The 23,191-nt window shown below is 33.8% G+C and overlaps 1 protein-coding gene across 17 annotated transcripts in view; it reads right to left on the bottom strand.

Annotated features, from left to right (window-relative positions):
* VTI1A (vesicle transport through interaction with t-SNAREs 1A) overlaps window positions 1-23,191 on the bottom strand; it is a 441,715-nt gene that overhangs the window by 350,850 nt on the left and 67,674 nt on the right. For 8 of the 17 annotated variants that reach the window (XM_063781188.1, XM_054659897.2, XM_009459248.4 and 5 more), the window contains exons 4-5: window positions 10,528-10,605; window positions 4,187-4,207 (exon numbers count right to left, since the gene is read on the bottom strand). The exons of 1 other annotated variant lie outside the window; for it this stretch is intronic. In XM_063781188.1, coding sequence (XP_063637258.1) covers window positions 4,187-4,207; window positions 10,528-10,605 — 99 coding nt within the window. The remainder of the gene's footprint in view (window positions 1-4,186; window positions 4,208-10,527; window positions 10,606-23,191) is intronic. 8 more of the 17 variants (XM_001147118.8, XM_063781189.1, XM_063781190.1 and 5 more) reach the window with 1 other exon arrangement.

Here is a 23,191-nt window from a genome sequence, read left to right as displayed (position 1 = left end):
CTACTAAGACAGAATACTAAACAGCACTTCTACTTTTCAGACAACTGGAGGCAACACTAAGAAACAAGAGACACATGTTTCTCCATTTACATAGATGTACAATATTGTGCATTTGTTCCTAAATATACGGCACTATGTAGATTGATGTTGATATTTTAACACACGGTGCTTTAGACTGTGAACTAAATTTACAGTAATTATATATACCTCTTTTATATTTATCTGATGGGGAAATTAGAGGATTTTCTTCAAATCCTCAGCTTCTAAACTTTCTTTCCTCCATTGAGATGGTGGTTGTTGATTTTTTTTATAACCATAATGATCATACATTAGATCTATTCAGGTTGCCAAACAGATTTATAATCTAATCATGGCTATGAATGGATAAAAACTGATACATATATATATATATATATACCTAGATACTTAGAAATATATAAATGTATGTATCTGTGTGTGTGTGCGTGTGTGTGTACATGCATACATGTATCTGCATACATTAATATCTTCCCTTCTCAAATCAGTTTTGGTATCTGGTCAAAAAGAAAGAAAAAACACAACCACAACTCCTACAACTTTGTGTTGTTGACAGATGTCATTTAAAATTGGAGAAATGCTTTCTAATAATAATAAAAAAGGAGGTGCCACACATATTATCTGAGTGGCTGTCGAGCGAAACGATCTACCTTGCTCTAATGAGCCCCCATGGATCTTGGAGATGCAAGCTGTATTGACATGCACACTTAAGCTAATACACCTAGACCAGTGCCTCCAAGCTCTAGCAGCCAGGGATGCTGACAGAATATCTCGCTTCCATCTTCAAAGAAAGGAAGTGATTAGTATGTTATCATTACCATTCAAAACGTGATTTCCTTATTCCCTCCCGGCATAGGTGACACATCTGAGATGCGGCCAGACGTTGGAGGCAGCTAAAGCCACATCAAAGCTTTCCTTGAAATTTTTTTGGGGGGAAGGGTGGGGGGGGGTGAGAATCATTAAAACAATGCATTTAGAACAGAGAGATAGGACCTGATGTGAAGGTCAGGAAGCTGCAACAACAGTCTATCATAATTAATAGAGTCGTCCAATGTACAAATGTACAGCAGAGATATTAAGAGAAAAATTGTCCCCTCCCTCTGCAAAAAAAATATAAATATAAATAAATAAAACAGAGAGGAAAGCTTCTTATATCATTAAAAAGCAAAATCACTGAAGGCTGTAATTAAGAAAAAGAAGAGAAAGGGGAGCTCTGTGTGTCTGGCATTGATGACTATTTTTAAATAAAATTAAACACTTTACTAAGGCTTGTCAAAAATAGCTTTCTTATTCCTAAGTTTCCCTATATGCAGGTTCTGGGAGTAAGGATTGCTCTTCCCTTCCTTGAAAATTGTTTTCTACCTTAACAAAGGACTTAACTTCAAACTGGTGATTCTCTAAAAAGATATCAATCAGATCTGTGAAATCAAAAGTAAATCTGAATTTTAATCCAGAATAAGACAACAAAGATCTTTGGTTCATTTTCATATTGGATGAAATCCCAAAATTAAAAGAAAACATTTAGTTATTAGAGATTTACAAAAAAACAAAGATCAATACTGGAAATGGACTTCCACTTTTATAATAATATTTAATGTAGGAAATAAAGCATTTAAATGTAAAATAACTAGGGGGATTTCATGGTTATAATAGCAAAATTTCTGAAAGACCTTTAAAAATATGTATATTACTAAATAATAGAAGTAACTCTTCTTCAGAACAGTTCAATTTTATCAGAGTAAATCTGCACACAAGAGGACTATCAGTTTATCAGCAGCTTTACAGCAGGATTTCACTTTGTATTTTGGAACCTCTTCACTTAAGTCAAACTAAAATCAAGTTCTTGAAACAGCTGCACTATTTACATTGTTCCCTTAGTTGTACATTGCCCTGGTCTCTGTAAATGAAAGGAAATACACTACAGTAGCAGCTGATGCTTTCAACTTGCCCCCACACTCCATCCCAAACTCATTCTCTCACCCTCTTCTCAGCCCTTTTCAAAGCAGGTAAGTGAAGCTGTGCAGGAGCTTCAGACAGAGCTCAACTTGTGTGAGGAGCTGCGCAATGTGGAGAGCTGGAGATGTAGGATTCAAACGGAGCTCGGCAGAGCCAACACCAGATCAGCTCCCTATGCACTACAACCCTGCCTCCAAGCATGCTCCCTTTCCAAAACTGAGCCCAGAAACAGCAACACAAGGAAGAGAAGGGGCATATTTTTGTTTCCAAGCGAAACAAAACACATTTTGGGGCAGCTGAGTGCTTGTCTTCTTAGCACAGTTGCAAGTTAAGAAACATGGGGGTAACATTCTCTCTATGATTACTATTAGAATCCCAACTGAGAAATAATCACTCCTCAGCAAGCCATATACCAATGCAGCATCATCACTGTAATCTAGTCTGTAAATATCAATGCTAGATCTATATCAAAGACTGTTAAAAGAATATTTCAGAGTATATTATTCTGTTAGTTGATTAATCTAATTTTTCCAATTATAATTCAATTACATGTTACAGTTTCAGAAACATGAATTCCAGAATCATAACTGATGAAACTGCTGCTACAGGCACAAGAAAAGAAATAAGCCATCAAACAAAAATAAAAAATATTTTAAAAGAAATGCAGACGTGATGCTTTAAGTTTTTGGAATTAAGACTTCTAATTTGACACAATTAGGCTTAACAAAAATAAATCTTCTGTCAAAAATGTTGATTGCAATAAGCCACAATTTAATACATAAACAATATTCATTGCTTAAATTCAGGGGCAAGGGCTTCACGTAGTTTCTTCGTATAGAGGTTTTCAAGTCAATTGTTAGTTCCATTAACATTTGAAAATTCAGATTCTTCACCTAAACATGAATATATGCAAATACAACAAGCACATACTCTATCTTGCAGAAAAATAATATTTATGTTATCCCTCACCTCAAGAATAATCTTATACATCAAAACTGCAACTGATTATATTCATTTACTGTATATATACAACTGCTCCCCTGTAGGGAAGATAAAAAACACAAAAAGGTTGGAGGGTGAGGGTTTTTGTATATTTTTCCCCTTCATTTTATATATCATTATTACTTTTTCTGAGGGAGGACGTCAGTAATGCATCTTAAATTCAAAGAGTTGTTGAAAAACACTATCTAGAAGCTTCTAAATTAACATCTGCATCACCTAGAGAATGATGACATACCAATAAAAAAATTCTAGAGAATTCTCAATCAATGCAGTCAAATTAAACTCAAAAGTAATTCATTCTACTCTATACTATAAGCAATTAGACAATTTTTAAATTGCAATATAGGCCATTATGTCTTAATAGAAAAATAAAACCCAATCTTACTAAATAAAAAATATGACTATCTCTAAAAAAGAGTACCAAAGCATATTTGATATGTTTGACTTAATTTTTTAAAAATAGAATTATTCAGCATCCCTCATTAATACAAGGATACAATTATAAACATTGCAGTAAATATTTGCTGAGCCACACACAAAAAAATCTGGAGTTGCATTATGAAACAGTCCAGCAAACTCAGAAAAATAAGAACTCACTTGGGTGCTGCATGCTACAAAAAGCAAAGTGTTTAACAATGACGAAAGCTTTGGCTATTCTTAGGTATCTATGTACACAGAGTAGCAGGGCATTTATAACATATGTGTGTTTCCCCAAAAGGATAATACATCCATGGTGTCTTATGTTAAACCCAATAATTTTGGGTGGGGGAAAGGAGTTTATTTAAGAACAGTTTACAGTAAAGTAAATCAGAATGTTAGAAAAAAAAATCATACTAACTTCTTTGAGAAACTACATAAATAAACTTGAAGTTACAGCCTACAATAAAACTACAGTCAGGTAGAGTTTTAAGATATTCCTTTATTATTCCTCCTTTTTTTTTGGCCTTTAAAGTATTAACTTTGTCCCAGTTCCAACAAAGAACAATGATCCCTGAGATAAGCATGATTAGGATATAGTTGTGTTTTAAAAGATGGTGAGCAGAAAAGATTTCTGAACAACATAAATGATACTTTTTGCTATGTATAGATTTACCTGGAAAAACAAATCCAAAGATCCACTTCAGATTTAAAAACTCAATTTTATAGGGAAAAGCAGAATTAAAAAAAAAAAAAGAAGCTAGGAAGTACTCACCTCTTCACGTAATTTTATCAACTGCAACATGAGTGCACAAAAAAAAGATAAAAAGGAAAGAAATGGCAGGAAAGAAAGATCAGTTGTGTGACAGGATACAGAATTAACATTGACAATTTATCTGTTTACATGTTTAGCATTTAAAAATCACAGACAAACACATTAAAAGAACCTAAACATAGACTACATGCAGAGTTTTTTGAACGAATAAAGATCACTTTCTCACACTGTCACATTAAACAAAGAGAATAGTGTGAAATTCTCTTTTAAAGTACATCTAAGACACCATCATGAAATAAAGGGGAACGACTTCATAGAAGTCTATATTATAAAGAAAGAAAACAAGTTTACTGTTCCTCTCTTCTAAGAATGTACCATTGAAGAGGTTTTGTATATACAAGTTTTCAGGATGTTTCCCTATTTGGAATCTTGACAACTGATTGCAGATTTTACCTACAAATGAAAATGATTAATAGCTCATGCTTTGGTTCCAGTAAGTATTTAAAACAACAAACTATTATGTTAGTTAATGTTGTACTTGTACCCACTCTAGTAATAAGACTGCATTTGGAAGTAATGTTATTTTAATAGAAAATAAAGTATGCCAGGAGAGAGAATACTTATTTAGATCATAGTATCAAAAATTCACGATCATACGAACTTCTGTGTATGTAAGAGTCAATTTCTACATTTTTATTTTGCTTAAGAGGCTACCACAATCATGTGGCATGTTTTCATTTTAATTTTTGAATGATTTCTTCAGTTTTCAATTTTCTTCATATTGTAAACTGGCAATGAGCTCTTACTTCATTTATATTGCAGTTTTGTTTTCACTAAAGTCAAATAAAAAATCACTCCTTACTTGTTAGTAAATTATCCTATGATAACATTTTAATTCTCTTATTTAGAACATTTTTCTATTTACCTTAAATATAACAGATAAAACAAGCTGCTTAACTCTTTAGGAACTAAAATATATAACCATATATCTGGCTCATTGTGTGTATGTGTGGGTGTGTGTGTGTTTGACATTATTCTAAACTACAAATATCACTGTATAAGTGAGATGACGACCACAGTTTCTGCAATGACTAGAAACTGAAACCTATGTTATAACAGACTAAACCACATTCTAGGTCTGAAATTTGCATCCTCAGCAATTCAGGTCTACGACTGATAATTTTTAAACATCCAAATATCTGTAACATCTGTTATAACACTTGACATATGCAGGTCAATAAATTAAACTATTGCTTTGGGAGAAATGTGCCTGAATTGTTCACTATAAGTCTCTGTAAGTATCATGTTTACTATAGCCCGGATATCTCAATGCTTAACGCTGTTTTTTGTCCCGAATTCAAGGAAGGCAGTATGCATTCCAGCTTATTCTGTTATTTCATTTGTTATATGAAAAGTATTTTGAGTACCAAAGAATAAGATTTTAAAAACTGTTAAGAATCTTTATAAAAAGGGTACATAAGTTATCATGTAATGTCTCACAGTACATTCAGTGAAAATGAAACTTTTATCATCATCGTTTCAAAATAAGAAGTTTTCTTTATTTTTAATTAACACACTCAGCAACCATCCAGTTACATACAAGTAAATCATCTTTTCATTTCACATGAAAAGTTATAATTCTTCCCCAGAAGAAGCAAAATTTTAAGCTAAAATACCTGGCCTATCATATATCGGAATCTTTCTCTTTGCTATCCCAACATCATGGGAGAAAAAGGCAAACATTAATTCTCAGAAAGAGACGATCTGGGAATTGATCGGCCAGCTATCTTTTCTTTCTGGGGGCACTATTCTTTGGTTGACTATGATACTTAAAGGGCCAAAGTTTAAAACTACTCTTCAGCAATAGAGACCATTTGGGGCATGCCACCCTGCCATAATCAATGAGTGTTTAAAAATGCTACCCATTTGTTTTTTCAATAGGTTCCAAACAAAAAACGTTCTATCTTGTTTGTGCTGCATGGCTGCATTCAAGCTCTACATCGGATTTGTAGCTAAGCTAGGTAATGGGAGGGTTTTTCATCTTTATCTTTTTTTTCTTTTTTCTTTTTTTTGGTTAGGCCGAGGGTTATTCATTCAAGTAAACAAAAGATGGCCTATTTTTGAAAATTAACAATGCGTAGACTGGACTGTAAGTCGTGATTTCGTATTTTCTCGAGTTACTAGCTCCATCATAGGCAACATGAGAGTGTGCAATGCCACCATGTTGAGTTATGATAATCAACATCTTTTTTGAAACAAAGATTATTTTTCCCCAATGCAGAATTTGATACAAGAGGTAATCTGTTCCTTTGTGGGCTGAAAAAATCTGGTTTACGCTGGTTTGAACCAGTGGAATCTCTTGTGGTTAAGCCTTCTGCTGTGACTAAAATCAAAACTGCACTGCAGAGCATGTGAGGGTTCATGCGCGCGCGCCTGTGTGTGTGTGTGAGGTACGTCACGTGACCCCAGAACTACCGAATTTTTTTTAAAGCTGATAACGCGACTGCCGTCTCTGTCCGCATACAGATAACGAATAAATGCTGAACTCTATTAAACGCCCTTTACACATTATCGTGGGTCGAACACACAATTTTCTGAACTTATGATGACAGTCTATTTATTTTGCTATAAACCCTCAGCACGTAACGAACAGATTTGTGCCTGGTAATGATCTGCTCTGCCAGGGCTGTATGAAATGATACCGACCTTCTTTAGATCTTGGGGAATTAAATTGACCGACTTCACCCCCTGGTCTGTAGCTGAAGTTTGACACACTTTATGCACAGCAAGCCCAAATCAGAACTTAAGAGAACCTTGTATTAAGAAATTAAGCAATCATTATCTGCTAAATATTGCTTTGCCACAAAACTTTCCACACATTTGGAAATAGTCTACTCTTTATATTTTGAATCTTCTATTTAGGATTTATTAAAAGTCACTGATCAATATAATTCTGCATATAGAAACTGAGAGAGTATTAGGGTTCAAAATCAAAGCTTGGAACAGTTTATTTGCCCCATTATCACACTTCACTATGAAAGTCTTTATGATTTTATTCTATAAGTTGTGTTTTTCCTTTTATGAGAATGGTTCTCATGAAATGCAATCAAGTTATGAACTATTAATGTTTCCACTCTAAATACAACATCACTACATTCAAGAACTCAACTCTTTCAAAGAAATAAAATGTTGCCACATGGAATGGTAAATACGGTATTTTCAAAGAACAGAATGATAATGCTTAAGACAATAATCCTTGGAAAGCTGATAGCCCAAAAGTACTCAAATGTACAAAGTAGGTAATTTTCTTGCCCCTTCTTTGTAAATCAGCATTAGCTATATTTGATTGAATGAAATGAATATGAATCAGAAATGAATGTATACAAAGCATTTAATTTGGAATTAAATGCAAAGGGTATTGTATGAGGGACATTAAAAATGCTTTTGAAAAATTCTTAATTTCTGAATTTTTAACATTTCTAATCATGGCAGAAATGTTTATGTACCTAAGAGTAAATTAACATACTTTATAGTTAATTGGCAGACTATAATTATATGTATTACAGTCAGGTTTCAGATGCCTAAAAAAACTGCATCATAAATTATCAGAATGAGAAATAATAGCTATTGTATTCATATTGTCGACTCTTCACAAAGAAGCAACTATAAGGAGGATGTGTATGTTACATTGAAAATACCTAGCCAGTATTTTACCTATATAATCATTGCTATTAATTCCTTATTTTCCTATTTTGATCTATATTTTTAAACTGACGGGTATATCCCAATTGCAATTAAATGAATATTGCTATTTTCATCTCATTTTGTTTATCTCCAAGTTTTATCCATTTATATAGTTAGTATTCCATGGACAAGGAGTTCTGAAAATCAATTTATTAGCAAATAACTTAGAAGTAAACTTATTTGTAGGCAGAAGACCTTTTCTTATATAAATTATAAGCAGCCCTACCTAGAAAAAAACTCTTCCTAGCTACCGAGCTACAAAGATTAGTATAGAGCCAAATTAAAATATTTTCTTTCTTTACAGAAAAAGCTTCCGTTTTGACTCCATATTCTGAATGAATGCTGATGCGGAATAAAAAAGTTATTCTCAAGTGACCATACCTAGTTAAGGATGTGTTTTAGTTTGAGGGATTTTAATTCCTATATTATGACAAAGAGCCTTAAAACAAAATGCAATGACTTCATATGAAATGGAAACTTTGCTACATTTGGTAACAAAATATCCAAAAAGTTAAGTGTGGTCTCTTTGAACTTTCACACCTCAATCAAATTTTAGATGGAAAACTTCACACAAGTAATAATCTAACAGTACATATTCTCATGACTATAATTTATCATACTCTATTTATTGAAGTGACAGTTCCTTACATGTAAACTTCAGGTTCTCCAAGCACTTTCAGAATTTGTAAGTTTGATTTATACAAGTCCAGGGGAAATCTCTGCATAATCACTTTAAGGTGACAGGAATATAATTTGAAAAATTCAGAAAATATGAACTCAATCTATTTTTGTGGAACAGTTTTCTTTAGGCATAAAAATCATACTTATATGTACGCAAGGCAAATGTTTTAGGCATATAAAATGTCCATTAAGAGAAGTGAACACGTTTGAAAAAAAAGGGATCCCTGTCATAGAACTACAACATCCATTACGATAAAGGAGTCTGAGTTAGACAGGCACACCCCCTTCCTTTCTATTTCCTCTGCATTAGGCAGTAGTTTCAAATGAGGGAAAGATCTATAGCTGTTTAAAGAACTGACATGGGAACTACGCATTCACTTTTTTGCAAAAAAGATAGTGTTTTTTGCAGTAGATAGGAAATAAAATTATGATTCACTCATTTTCAAGAGGTATGAGCAATCTAAATCTCACTTTAAAAACAGAAGAAAATATTTTTTCTCTTATCCTCACATTATTTAATCTATTATGAGTAAAACCCCTTTATCACATCACCCTTTTATGTTTGATGTGCTATTTTTTTTTTCCTTTAGCTATTCTCACATTTCACTCAGGGAAGCTGAAATCCCAAGTCAAATCTGAACGTGTTCACATGTCTGAACTCAAGCTGATAACATCCAAATAGTGGAGGAGGTGACATCTTTCCAAAAACAAACATAATCAGCTCAGTCATTCTTCTCTCTTCTTTGGGGGTGGGTGAGTAGAGTCCTTAATCACACAAACAACATCCCTGTTACAGATTATAGTATAATAGATAGCAAATACTATTAGCATATATGGACCTATAATATCATCTATTTAAGATGGTAAATACAATTATGCAATTTTTATAATATGTATCAATATATTAGATTTCACTATCCTATTAAAATTTTGGTTTACTCAGTGACTGATTTATGTTCATTTTCATTTAGGCAGAGTAGAGACTTTTATACTACTTGCCAAAGTGGCATTAGTAACCATGTTCAGGTCTTGTTTCTGAAGGTCCCTATCATGTATTTTCTTTAAAAGTGTCAAAGAAAATCAGTCATTAGGGTTTTTTTGAGACATTTTTAAAGTCATTTCTACAATGAGGTTCTTAAAACTTTTTTTAAAGTTGTATATAGTATCTACATGAATTAATGAAGTCTGTAGTATTAATTCAAAGAAAGAGGCGGGACATTAATTAGACTCATGACACTATGGTATGATCCAATGAGAACCGACAGCCAAGTTGTAAAGCTCTTTTAAGAAGAAACTGTATCTTATTTTTTTGCCTACGCAGATCTTAAACTGCAAAAAGACTTATCCTATTATTATTATTATTATTATTATTATGACTATTATTTGACAGAAGCAGTTCCTCTGTATGGGTATCCAAGTTCCACACTGGTGCTTCCAATTTGCATTTTGGTGAATGTATTTTTAAGAAGCCACACAATAGGAGATTGGGCTGCCCTGTTGAATTTTGAAAGCTTACTTTCATTTGTTTTGCTGCAAGTGTTGATTTAATTATACTGCATTATTATCAAAGCTGTATTATGTACTTTTTTATTCCTTTTACATGTGTTTGAGGTGAAGACCTTGGCTTTGTCTGCAAACGGTGTGTTTCAAGTTATTCCTTAAGTACTAAATAATAAAGAAAAGAGAAGAAAAGATTTTTTTAGAAGATAGCAGACAGTGATCACAAGGTAAAGGGTTAAATGTAAGATCTCCAAGAAACATTTTGAAGTTGATTAAGACTCCAGCTTTGCATTAAACAGTATCGCTTCCACATGAGTTGTTGCTAATACCGTTAAGGAGCAGCTTGAGAGCCCAGTGCGCCAGTGACCTCCTTCACCCTCCAGCCACCCACCGGGCCTTCCTGATTAGCATTCTACCTGGTTCTCTGAGGAATTCCCATCATCCCCCAGGAGCTCATTCCGTACTTCGTCACTGTAGGCGATCCGTGACCTTTTCTATAAAACAAAACAAAAAGGGAGAGAGTGAGAGGAACATTAGAAAGTAAAAGCTTTCAAGCTTTATTGGTATCAAGGCTGATCTCAAACCTCGAGAGCCCCCTAATGGAAACCTATTGGCTACAATCTGCACACCAAAGTTGTGTAAAGTTCCTGAACTTCATAAGTTTCATGTAAATTAGAAGTTTATAAGATGCCAATAATGAAAGGAAACTCTGCATTGTGTATTCTATTCATAAACGCATCTGAACTTGTATATAGTTCCATAAATCGCCATTCAAATAACACCACTAAGCTGAAAGAAATACAGCTATATAACTGCATGTCTGTAAAACTCACTAGATTGTACTTAAGACAGGAGTATATGTTGTTTTTTTTTCCCAATATTGTGGCAGGAAATGGACATTACAAAGCTTTCAATTTAGCACTTTAAAAGTCTCTAATACTAGGATAATAATTATATCTCCAACTATACTCTGCAATGCCTAGAATAGCACGTCTATATTTCTTTCATTATTGTGATGCTACTAACCAGAAAGAGAGGGAATTTAAAGCCCCTCCCCTGTACAAACAATAATTTAAATGTCTCCCAGCTCTCTATAAATAATGGCCTAAGGAAAAGTAATGAAAGTGTGTGTGTGCATGTGTGCATGCATGCGTGCATGTGTGTGTCTGGTAAAAGAAACTAAATTTCTCAGTCACAGTAAATAAAGGCAAGTAGGCTATGAGTCAACTTTTCACAGTCCCAGTAAATAAAGACAAGTGGGCTATGAGTCAATGTTTCACACCCTGAAAATGTGTTTTACAAGAAATATACCCCTCTCTATAAAGTCAGAGGGACATGTCTGCAAGCAATTCATGAATTATCTAAATGTATACACATTTGGGAAAGCCAAAAGACTGAAAATTCGTTGGGAAGCTAAAGTGTGGGCCTCAGATCCCACTTCAGCGTCACTATTTCAGACCTAAATTCAGATTTGCAAGTTACTTTGTTGTCTTTTCTGCTTCAGAATTCACTAAGAAAACTACTCCATTAAAAAATGGCAGCTGGAAAACAGTAATCTCTTCCTCACTTGGGGGTCTAGAGTTTGGGACTTAAAATTTCTTACTTGTTCAACTGTGATCTGAAAAAGTATTGTAGTTTAAAAGGACTATCAATAATTCCAGAGCAGATGTCAACAATATGATTTTTAAATTAGATTTTAAACTAGTGAATAAGCGACACTGCTTGACCACATAGAGATCATAATATCTTAAACATCAATCGTATTACATTTGAATGGAAAAGAACCTTAGACAAGAACAACCAATAGACTTTAAATCATTCTGAAGTTACAACTTTTCCCAATTGGGGTTCCTTATCTTAACCACAAAACACAGAAAATTATTTCAATAACTATGTTTATCAATTCTCCCAAGGATGGTACATAAGAAAAAAATTTAGTTCATTACATATATTTGAAGACAAGTCTTAAATCTCTGGCAGAACCCAGTTGAAAAGGCTGAATAGAAATAAAAATAAATAAACCTAGACATTCCTTTGCTTTTTAGGGAAAAAAGTAAGTTTCATGGAATTCTAAAGGTAGCTCTGGTTAAACTGACACTGGAACACTGGGGTCCTGACTCACAGCTCAGTGCTCATTCTATCACACAAAAGTTCCTCTTCATTCTATTACCTTTAGAGTGACTCAGGAAAAAGGCAGAAGAATTGCAAAATGTTTTGATATTAAGGAGACAGTGGCATCCACTCCCTGCCCTGAGTCTCCACCCTAACCCCCATTTCGCTGCCACAAATGCATATCTTATACCTTGACTTCTGCAGTAAGTCTCTAAGTAGATAAATAAAATCAACAACGTTGCAGAGAGGAGGACAGAGTAAAGAAGTCAAGTCCTCAGCATGAAGTCAGTAAAGATATCTACATCAGATCGCTCGACAATTCAGTAGTGACCCAACTCAGTCATTTGTGAACATGCCAGACTTTTGACCATCGCACACAGCATATATTAAGCCTGGTTCTCTTATTGTATTTACTGAAGCCATTATTAATTAGCTATTTCTATTGACTTCATACAGAATTGCATTTAAAAATGCTAAATTATCAGGGCAGTCCACTTCATGGCCTTAATACAATATTTAGATCAAGCCAAAGCTTGCCTTTGCTCATTTGGAGTTCCTACTACAGTAGTTTCAAACTAGCTAAGCAAAAGTATTTTACAGCATTAAAGGAAATGAGAACCTTTAAACAGGCTGTGGTATCAGAGCTGCCTTTTTAATTATTCATCTCATCACTATGGGGGACTAAAACATTCCACAGTATGCAAGAGGATCATATGGAGATTGCTTTTGTTTTTCCCTTTTTTCACCAAAATACCAACGAATTGGCATAGATTGTTCAATTACATTATACTCTTATTTTGATTTACTATTCTTCAAAAGGAGAAAATTATAAATGTGTATCCCTAAATATCGAATCTTGTTTTGGTTAGAATCCACCGCTTTTAAAAACCAGCAATTAAGAGTGTACATGCTCAGCAACAGAGGAGAACTAAGGCTTTATCCACAGTTGAAGGGTGGTCCCTATAAATGTCATTCTTCACCATTGGGATGGTAAAAACTGGTTGTTTGGATGGCTTTCTGGATATAATTAAGTAAATGATATGCTGAGTGTAACCAAGTGTTCTCTGACAGGACTGACTTTTCTTAAAGAATGAAAAGACGACTCATTTCAAATATCAGAAACAGTTCCTCATGCGCATGACACAACAATGCTGAAAACTGAACTCTTTATATGTGTGTTTCATTTTCCAAACAAAACAAATCAAGACTATTAAAAAAAAACTAATTATATTTAGATGCCCAACATTGGTATTTTCTCATAATTTTTCACGACTTAAAATTTTCAGTAAGCTGATTGTGCCCAACCATAACTTAGCCTGCAAGATCATCATTAAACTAACTGAATACCAAAAAAGGGGAAAAATCCTTTGAATGACAAACTGCTTATTTTATGGATAATTTTCCTCTAAAACATCAATAAATTATGTTACCTTTTATGGAATTAAAAAAAATCCCATGCTACATTAATAAGTACCTACATAATAATTTAATTTGGAAGATTCAAAGTTAATAAAACTGAAGCATTTACTGTATCTTGATAAACTTCACAAAAATATTTTTTCTTTATTATCAACGGTATAAAATTTGTACTTTAGCCAAATGCAAACATGAGAATTTGAGCTGGAAATGTCACACATTCAGCTACAGTTTGAAGGAACCCAATTCATAATGCATTTTATAAATAGTTAATGACTTCTATACATAAGCTAACCAGGCAAATCAAGAAATTGTCAACATTTTTAGTCTTAGTTGTCAGTTACCACTGTCTACTGGTGCTTTATATGTGGCTTCTGGAGAAGACAGAAGCTCTATGCAGTTTGTAATCTACTGCAATTTCTGGTCTGTACCATAAGAGTAGAAAAGCTTCAGCTGACAATACTTGCCTCCCCCCCACCCCCCCACCCCGCCACACACACACACAACATACACAGAGTTAAATACAAGAGTACTCCTCACTTTTAATTGTGTGTTTGTGTAAAGTTTACTTCTTCTAACTTACATACTTTGGTAGACTACATGGTTAGAAAGAAAATCTACAGATCGTATATGAACTATAGAAAAAAATATGACAAATAAACAACTGATTGTTACCTCTAAGAAGTTAGATGCACAAGTTTCAATGGCTATTTTAAACTGATGACACAAGTGAGTTATGAATGCGGGAATTTCGGATTCAAGGCGATTTTCGATTTTTACTTGGTATATGAACAGGTCCTTTGCATACTGATTGGCTGATTTTCTTAAAGCCAAGTTCAAACAGATACGCTTGCTTAGTTCTGTCTGGAAATTTGGCTTGAAACAATCTTTCTACTTGACCCAAGCCTTGACATTTCCCAACTGAACTGAATGTGTTCCTGGACAGGCACTGCTAAATTAGAAACAAAACGAATTAACTTAGCTTAAACTAATTAAAAACTGTGATCTGTGGTACCGCCTCCTGTATGATTCTACATGTGAAACAGAGTATACGTAACCAGAATGAGGATTCTACAGCCCAGAACTAGCAAAAGCATAACAATGAAGTTGGTTTATTACTAAAGCGTATATGAGAATTTAATTTCCATGGCGTGCACATGGCAAAGCAATTGCTTAAATTGCCTCACCTGGGAATTTAATACAATGTTATCATCAGACCAGCCACATTGTAAATAGATTTATAATGCTTTCCATGTGCTGTATTCTGTTGCATATGAATTAAGTAATGATCTGGTATTACAATAAAATCAGCTAGTTCCCACACCTGGCAGACAGGATATTTCACTAAATTAATACCCACACAGCTACATCACAAGGCATAGGAGAGGAAACCATCTCAAAAGGCATTCGACTTGAGTTTTACATGGGATGCAAATATTCGATGGCTACGTAGAATGTCACTACATTGAATGGGGCTGCTGAAGACAATCTGTTTCTAACATCTGTATCACAGAATTAAGACGTTCTCATTCCCATTCGATTTTGGCCTAATTTTCTTCATTCAGCACTTTAATTACTAATCAGCAATCCGCAACATTCACAAACACTAAGCAAGCCCTTTATTCTAATCTATGTGCTGCAGACAGCCAAATAATTGATACAGAGTGCAGTATGGTTTTGGTAAGTAATGAAAGAACAGCTTGTCCTACTTCCTAATCAAATGGGTCTATAGAAGAATTGGTTAATAGATTTCTCCATAGGTCTAAAACAAATTACCCAGTCTGGCCAGACTTTTCCATTGCTTCTACATGTCTTTCAGTCTCCATATATTTAATAATGCCCAAGGTTACCAGGTGATACATCTATTAAAAATTGCATGCTTTCATAGCCAAAGAATTTAACTGCTCCAAAGAATTTAACTGCTCCTGTTATAATTAACACTTAGGGATATCTACAGAAAACCATGAAATTATATTGATTAGTTAGTCATATAATTGCTGGCACTCATTTCTTACCTAATTTTATCTGGTTCTAATTAAATAATATCATACTTCTGTAATGCCCAGATGGCATTTTCTAAAATGCATCTATCTTTGGCACCAAGTGTTCCATTTTTAGCCTCACTTCTATTTCTCATGGACAATTTCAGCTTTTCAGCCACACACCACCCCTGCACCAGGACTCAAAAAGGCTCATCAATCCAGGACAGAAAGCTTACACAGTCCAGAAAAAACATAAATGGAACTTATGAATTTTTGTTTATCACAGTGTTCTCCATGTTGTATTAATTTCTAGCAAAAAGCAATTTAAGGTTAAAACATGTATCATACTACATGGCTTAGGTAAAGGTAAAGAAAACTGTTAGATATATGTTTGATCCCTGGAACATTGTTAGGATGGATGGAAAAGCACAGGGTACTAAATGAAAAGAACAGAGAGAGCATTTCAGTATGTGATCTTGGTCAAATTAAGTTTTCTGAGCATCAGTTTCTTCATCTCTAAAATAATGGTATGGTATTTATTTCCTAGGGCTGTTGTGAAGATTTAAATGTTATAAACAAATGCAAACCTACCCTAACACCTTGTATATGATGACCTCCAGAGCATGTTCAACTAAATTGTAGTTGATAATACTGGAAAGGATGCAATAAAACTAGTAGGCATACATGGCTGAAAGTATAAATTATGCATCCTTCTTAAAAAATCATTTGCTAATACATACCAAAAATGGCTTTAAAAATCTGTATTATTTAGATCCTGTAATTCCACCATACTGTTTTGCCCTATTCCTTATTTTATGGTGCTGTAATTTTTGGATGGCTTCCAATAGTAAAAAATTTTACTGCATTTCTTTAATGCTATCAGAGAAAGTAAGTTCCAATCTGTTTCTTCTATGTAGTCATTCCTCTAAGTATGGCTTGCTCTTGCTCAAGGGACTGTTTAGAGTTAAAGGTCAAGCTCATTCGCTGGAAGGTGCACATGCCACATGTCACCAATACTGTAGCATTAATAAAGGGAAAGCACACTTTGTGTCTATCATAAACTCATGGGCAATGGACCATATGCAAGCCACCAGAGAAAAAATACTAACATACCCTGCTGCAAGGCTACCAACAGAGCTGGAAAGTAGGTTACCATGAGACTGCCAAAATAATCCATTGTTCTTTAGTATGCAACACCAGAAAAAAAACTAAAAATTAGTTTTAAAAAATTTTGTCTTTTTATTGTAATCACTCTCATTTATTATTTTTGCTTATACTTTCAAACACATTTTCCATGTTCAGAATGGATATTTATGTTTTGGCTATAAACAATAAGATAAATTATACCACATTTCCCCTAAATTACTTTTTAAAATTTAGCTATAATATCATATGTGAATATTTATATGCATATCATGAGGTTTTATATATATATATATACACACACACACATATAGAGACTAAAAAACCCATTTGCAATCCATATGGAATAATAACTATGTTTACAATGCTACGACAGACTTTTATTTATATTAGGAACTCTGCCCATATTGCTGCTGTATCATTTAATGATTTGCAAAACAGAGATCCCAGAAATTATGTAACTGCACTTCTTCATTTCCTCTTCCAGCATTTCTAAACTTTAGCCTGTAATTTAAATTTAGCATTAATGTTTCAAAAGGCAACATAAGTTAGTATCATGGCCCCACTTGCTTGCATATGCTTGCAGTTTATGACTTTTGACACTGCTATTGAATACGGTGTGGCTGTGTCTTAAATCATGTTAGCTTGTCAATCAACAATTAAATTACTTCATTCAGAAAATCAGCTCATGATAGAATGCCCAGATGTTGTTGTCAGCATCTGGAATAGTGTAAGTATGCAGTGGAGGAAATCTCATCCTTTAAAGTCTTTTGATACGTAAAATAAAATAACTCCATAGACTCTACTTGAAATAATCAAAATATCAAAATGTTTATTATTTTGTTTGTTAATGATTTATAAATACACTATACACCCCACTGGAAAATGTTACTCTGATAAATAAATGTTTTGCAATAGATGCTTCGTTTGTATTTTAAAATAAACTACTGCAACAAAGCATATAAGTGTATACAATTAATTCCTATAATGCTAGTTTCTCTATATCATCTGCCTAGCATTGGGAAGGAAAAGGGGTCATTCATTGAAAATCTGTCCATAGTCACAGTTTCAAGTGATCTAAACATCCAAGAACAAGTTATCCTGAGGATTCTCCGTAACTGACCCTAAGTTATCGCATGAGGTTTCATCTAGATCAGGCTGCAAATTTAAAAACAAGGGGTTCTAAGCCAGACGAATGATCTATCCAAGGCCACGGAGCTAGGAAAGATGAGGCAGAACAAGGACAGAACCCCATTCCTCAATGCCAGTGTTCTTTTCACTTTATTACACCGCCACAACAGGCTGGAGTACCCCTACCTTCATTCTCTAAAGCCATGGTTGGATGAACAATTCACCTAGTTCTATCAACTTATCATCAGCTAATTAGTCTAAAGGTTTTGTTTCTGGTCACCCTTCTCTAAAAACAAACAAACAAACCTTTATACTTCGCTATCAACAGCTAGAATATTGGACACCAATCAAGATCGAGGGTGATAAATGCTTAAGGTAAACTGTTTTATTTGATAGAATAAAGCATCTGATCTCAGAGGGTGAGTCATAACCACACCTATGGGTGTTATTTAGACAAGTTTCAAGATTAATCTTCAAAGGCTGTACCATAAAGCAACAATAGCCTACCTATGGCTCAGAGAGGAGCCGCACCAGCTATTAAGATGTGTTCAGAACTGCTTGCTTACTCAGAAAATCTGGTAACTCCTGGTTACTTCAAAATTCTAGATTGGAATCAGCCATCTCATAGGCAAACAATTTTTATAACCTATTTTCCTGGTACTTACTTTTGGACCCATGTTGCGACAGATTCTTTATTATAGACTATGCTGTGTTATAGTGAGGTTATAGGGTTCATAATTCAGAGATATACAATGTCTTTTAATGTTTTATGGATATAGCCAATAAAACTATGATGTTTAGGCAATATAAGAAAATTATTTTAGCCCAAATTTTCTATGAAAACGTTTTGACGGTTACTTCTATATTAGGGTGACCCAAAACAAAATATAATGAATATGAAACTTCATACCTCATTCATAAATAACATATTCTTCCTAAAAGATTCTCCATTTTCAGTTGAATAAAATAAAATCTTGCCTACTCAGATGTTTCGCTTCATCAATTAAATGTTTTCTTGAGTATCTTCAATGTTTCACCCTCTACTGGTTCTTTCCTTTATGGTAGGTATATCAACACTTTTAAGTGTATCCCAGCTTTACACATTTTAAAAAGTTGTGTGTGTGTGTGTGTGTATATATATATATATATACACATGTATATACACATATATACACATATACACACACATATATAATATATATTATATATATCTCTATATATAATATATATATATTATATGTATTATATATAATATATAATATATATTTATATAATATATAATATATATTATATATAATATATATTAATATAATATATATAATATAAAATATATATTATATATAATATATATTATATATATTATATATAATATATATTATATATTATATATATTATATATAAATATATATTATATATATTATATATATATATATAGAGAGAGAGAGAGAGAGAAAGAGATATGAGGTCTCACCATGCTGCCCAGGCTGGTCTTGAACTCCTTGGGCTTAAGCAATCCTCCTATCTCTGCCTCCCAAAGTGCTGGGGTTACAGGTATAAGCCACAGCACCTGGCAGTTATTTCATTCTACATTACTCTCCCCCAGCAAATGCCAACCTCTCTTTATGCTTCCCTTCCTAGCCAAGCTTCTTAACCCATTTATGTCCAGTGTTCCATTATTGGAACGCTAAGCTTGTGGGAGTTATTTATATTCTACCGCTCAAGGTCATCACAAAGGTCTGATTGTTCACAAAAAAAGTTTGCAACCTCCAGCATAAATGGATTAATAGACTATTTTACATGCAATAACTCCATTTATTCATGTCTCAGTCATTTCTCAGCTTATTATAAACTGGATTTCTTCCTACCACTCTGCAGGTCTTCCAAAGATCACCAATGACTTCCTAGTTGTCAAAATTATTGGCCATGTTTTATAAATGAAATTTTTATTTTATGATTGTTTAAGATTTATAAAAAGTTTACAACAACAGTGCAGAGAGTTCCCATATAACCCACACCCAGTTTGTCACAATTAATAAATTATTCATTATTATTAATTAAAGTCATCCTTTTTTTCAGATTTCCTTAGCTTTTACCTAACGTTCATTTTGTATTCCAGGATCCCATCCAAGACTCCACATTATATTTAGTAGTCATGACTTCTTAGGCTGTAGTAGTTTCTCAGACTTATTTGTTTTTGATGACCTTGACAGTTCTGAGGAGTGGTGCTCAGGTATTTTGTAAAATGTGCCTCAATTAGGATTTGCCTGATATTTTTCTCATGACTAGATTGGAGTCATATATTTTCCAGAGGGAGATCACAGAAGTAAAGTGCCACTTTGATCAGATCATATCGAAGCTACATACAATCAGCATGACTCATCACTGTTGATGCTGACCTTGATCACTTGGCTGAGGTAGTGTTTATCAAGTTTATTCACTGTAACGTTACCCTTTTCCTCTTTTCATGTTGTACTCACTATGCATTAGCTCACAGGTAAGGAGTTGGGAATTAGGCTCCACCCCCTCGAGGGCGGAGTATCTACATAAATTATTTGGCATTCTATTGCATAGGAGATTTGTCTATTCAATCATTAGTCAATCATCTATTTATATCAGTCTGGCGTCATGGCTATTTATTATATTCTGGGTTATCGTCCAATACTACTTCATTTCTTTTGTTGCTCAGATTGTGCCAATTTTAGCTGCAATGGCCACTTTTCAGTCCTTTTTCAGGTCTGACCTCTTGATAGTACCTGACACTGTTGCCCACTTTCTCCTTAACAGATTCAGCACCACACTCCCTTTGAATTCCTCCTATCCTTGGAGGAATTGTGCTTCTCTTTCTCAGTCTCTCCTTCTTAGTCTCCTTCATTGTAACTTCTCTCACGATCTGCCCATGAATGCTGGTGTTCCCCTAGGTCTCCGTCCTTAGCCCACTTCTCACTCATCTGAGTGATCTCATTCATACCTATTGTTCAAACTATCACCTAGGAGCTGGCAAAGATGTTTTCTGCATATTCCACTACAAATCCAATTCCTATTGAGTACCTTAAATAATATAAAGGCATCTCAGGCTTAACACAGACAAAGTAGAATATTATCTTTCTCCTACCGCATGCTCCACCTCCTGTTTTCCCTAATGATGGATAGTATAACCATGCACATAGTATTCTTAGACAAAAACCTAAAAATTATCCCACTCTCTCCTTCATTACACAAATCCAATCAATCAGCAGGCCCTATCAATTAAACCCTTATTTTTCAGAATATCTACAACTGGGGCCCTTGGCTCTATTTCCAGTATGTTTGTTATCTTACGCATTAGTCCCCATTCTTTCTTTATAACTGTTATTAACATATATTTCTCATCCTTCTTTTTATATATGAATTATATTTGGGAGATATTTGGATGGAAAGACTGACATGTTTTTGGCAGAGGTAAGCCAATAGGTCCAAAGTCTCAGCTCCTCATTTTGGGCAGAAAAGGAGATACCTTTTCTAACAGAATATCAAAGCTATAAATGAATAATTGTCTAAAAATATAACTTATTTCAGGATAGAAATATTAAAATAGAAAGCAAATATATTCAACAAAAGCCAATATATTATGGGAAAATGGTAAGCAACAGACCACTCTCCAACTTTATAAGTCAATACCACATTTTTCTTTAATTTCAAATATAGGCATATCTCATATCTGTTGTTTTATTGTTCTCATGAGTTAGATATTGCCATTTTTTATTATGTAGAAACTAAAAGACCACCATTTCAAATGAGATGATGTGCATGCATATTTCTTCTTTGTTTGTCTGATTTGTGGACCTGAGGAATATGGATTACCTCTGTTATCTGCACAAGAAGCTCCGCTACAAGCCTGGCATTCAGTTTGCTTTTATCTCTGAGACCCCAAATTGTACTGTTAGGCAACAGAGGGCACTTATCTAGATTGAACTGTCATACAAATAGATTTTTGTCAGCCATTCAATTTGTATTGGGGAACATGCCAACAAAAACAAAACACAGCAATTTAAAACAACAATCCTATCCTCTAGTGACAGGAACAAATTGCTGCATTTCAAATGAATAAGAATTACTATAGATCGCACATCTTGTATGTGGGTGCTACAGGAAGAAAAATGTTCTTGGAACTAATTCTGTATAGTTTTTCTGGCTGTAGTCTAATATAAACCAAGCACATAGTATGCCTAATACTAATAAACATACAAAAAAAAGCCACAAATAAAAAGGAATTAATTGTTATCTGAGGAGAATGAGGCTGCCTAATGAAGTTCCAAGTCAAAATTCAGTGGCTAGATGAAGGTGACATTATGTTGCATTTTGAATCTGTTCTCTGATCTATGGTCCCTCCAGGAATGCAGGTAGTGCCTCTGCCCACAAAACAGTCAATTTGAGGAGTGAGACCATAATTCTCCTTAGGCCTAAATTGATTCTGGCTCTATGTCTTCAATATCCATAAAGAATAAGCAAAAACTAGTAAATTGACCTCACCACAGTTACACTATATCTCAGGCTATCTGGAAGAATATTCAGAGTTGATCTATTCAAAGTTGATGTTAACATCAAACACTAAAGATATTGATAATTGATAATTAAATCAATAAAAAATAATATAATTTTCACAACTGAAAATAATATGTCTACTCATCAATATCTAAAAAAATTAATTTCCTCCATTATGTTTATTTGAGTTGAATCCTGTTCCCTTTCTATAAGCCATATCTTCATTCTGATCTTTTATAGCTAATCCTTCAGTGAAAACCAGTCTTGGACTTGTGGAATCATAAACTACTTTAAGAGAAACAAACAAATATGTAAATTTGGCCCTATGACTCTGCATCAAGCTGAAACAGAAAATAAGTAAGGGTCAAAAACTTCACTTGAACCCATGTAATTTTACTAAACAAATCTAATTAATTCAATTTTTCAAATGTAAATATTTACATTTTTAAAATGTTTTCTTATATTAAAATTAGATAAGAATTTAGTGCTTGCAAAATTCTGTAATATGTCACTTGGTAAACCTGTAGCATTACACATTACAGCAACAGGGACTTATGTCAAGACTCAAGACTTTACCAAAGAACAATTGCAAAAAACGATATACTCCATATACAGGCATGAAAAGGACCTCATTATTGGTAGTTAAAATAGGTAACAGGACAAAGGCAAGGTGAAATATAATGCTTCAAGTTACCGCTACATTTTGTTAAATAGTAGAGCTATCTGACAATAAAACATTTTTACTTCAAAGGAAGTTATAAAATTATATTACTTT

Source organism: Pan troglodytes, chromosome 8, assembly GCF_028858775.2.
Source record: "Pan troglodytes isolate AG18354 chromosome 8, NHGRI_mPanTro3-v2.0_pri, whole genome shotgun sequence".
NCBI classification, from domain to species: domain Eukaryota; kingdom Metazoa; phylum Chordata; class Mammalia; order Primates; family Hominidae; genus Pan; species Pan troglodytes.
This window is presented reverse-complemented; position numbering and strand designations above follow the sequence as displayed.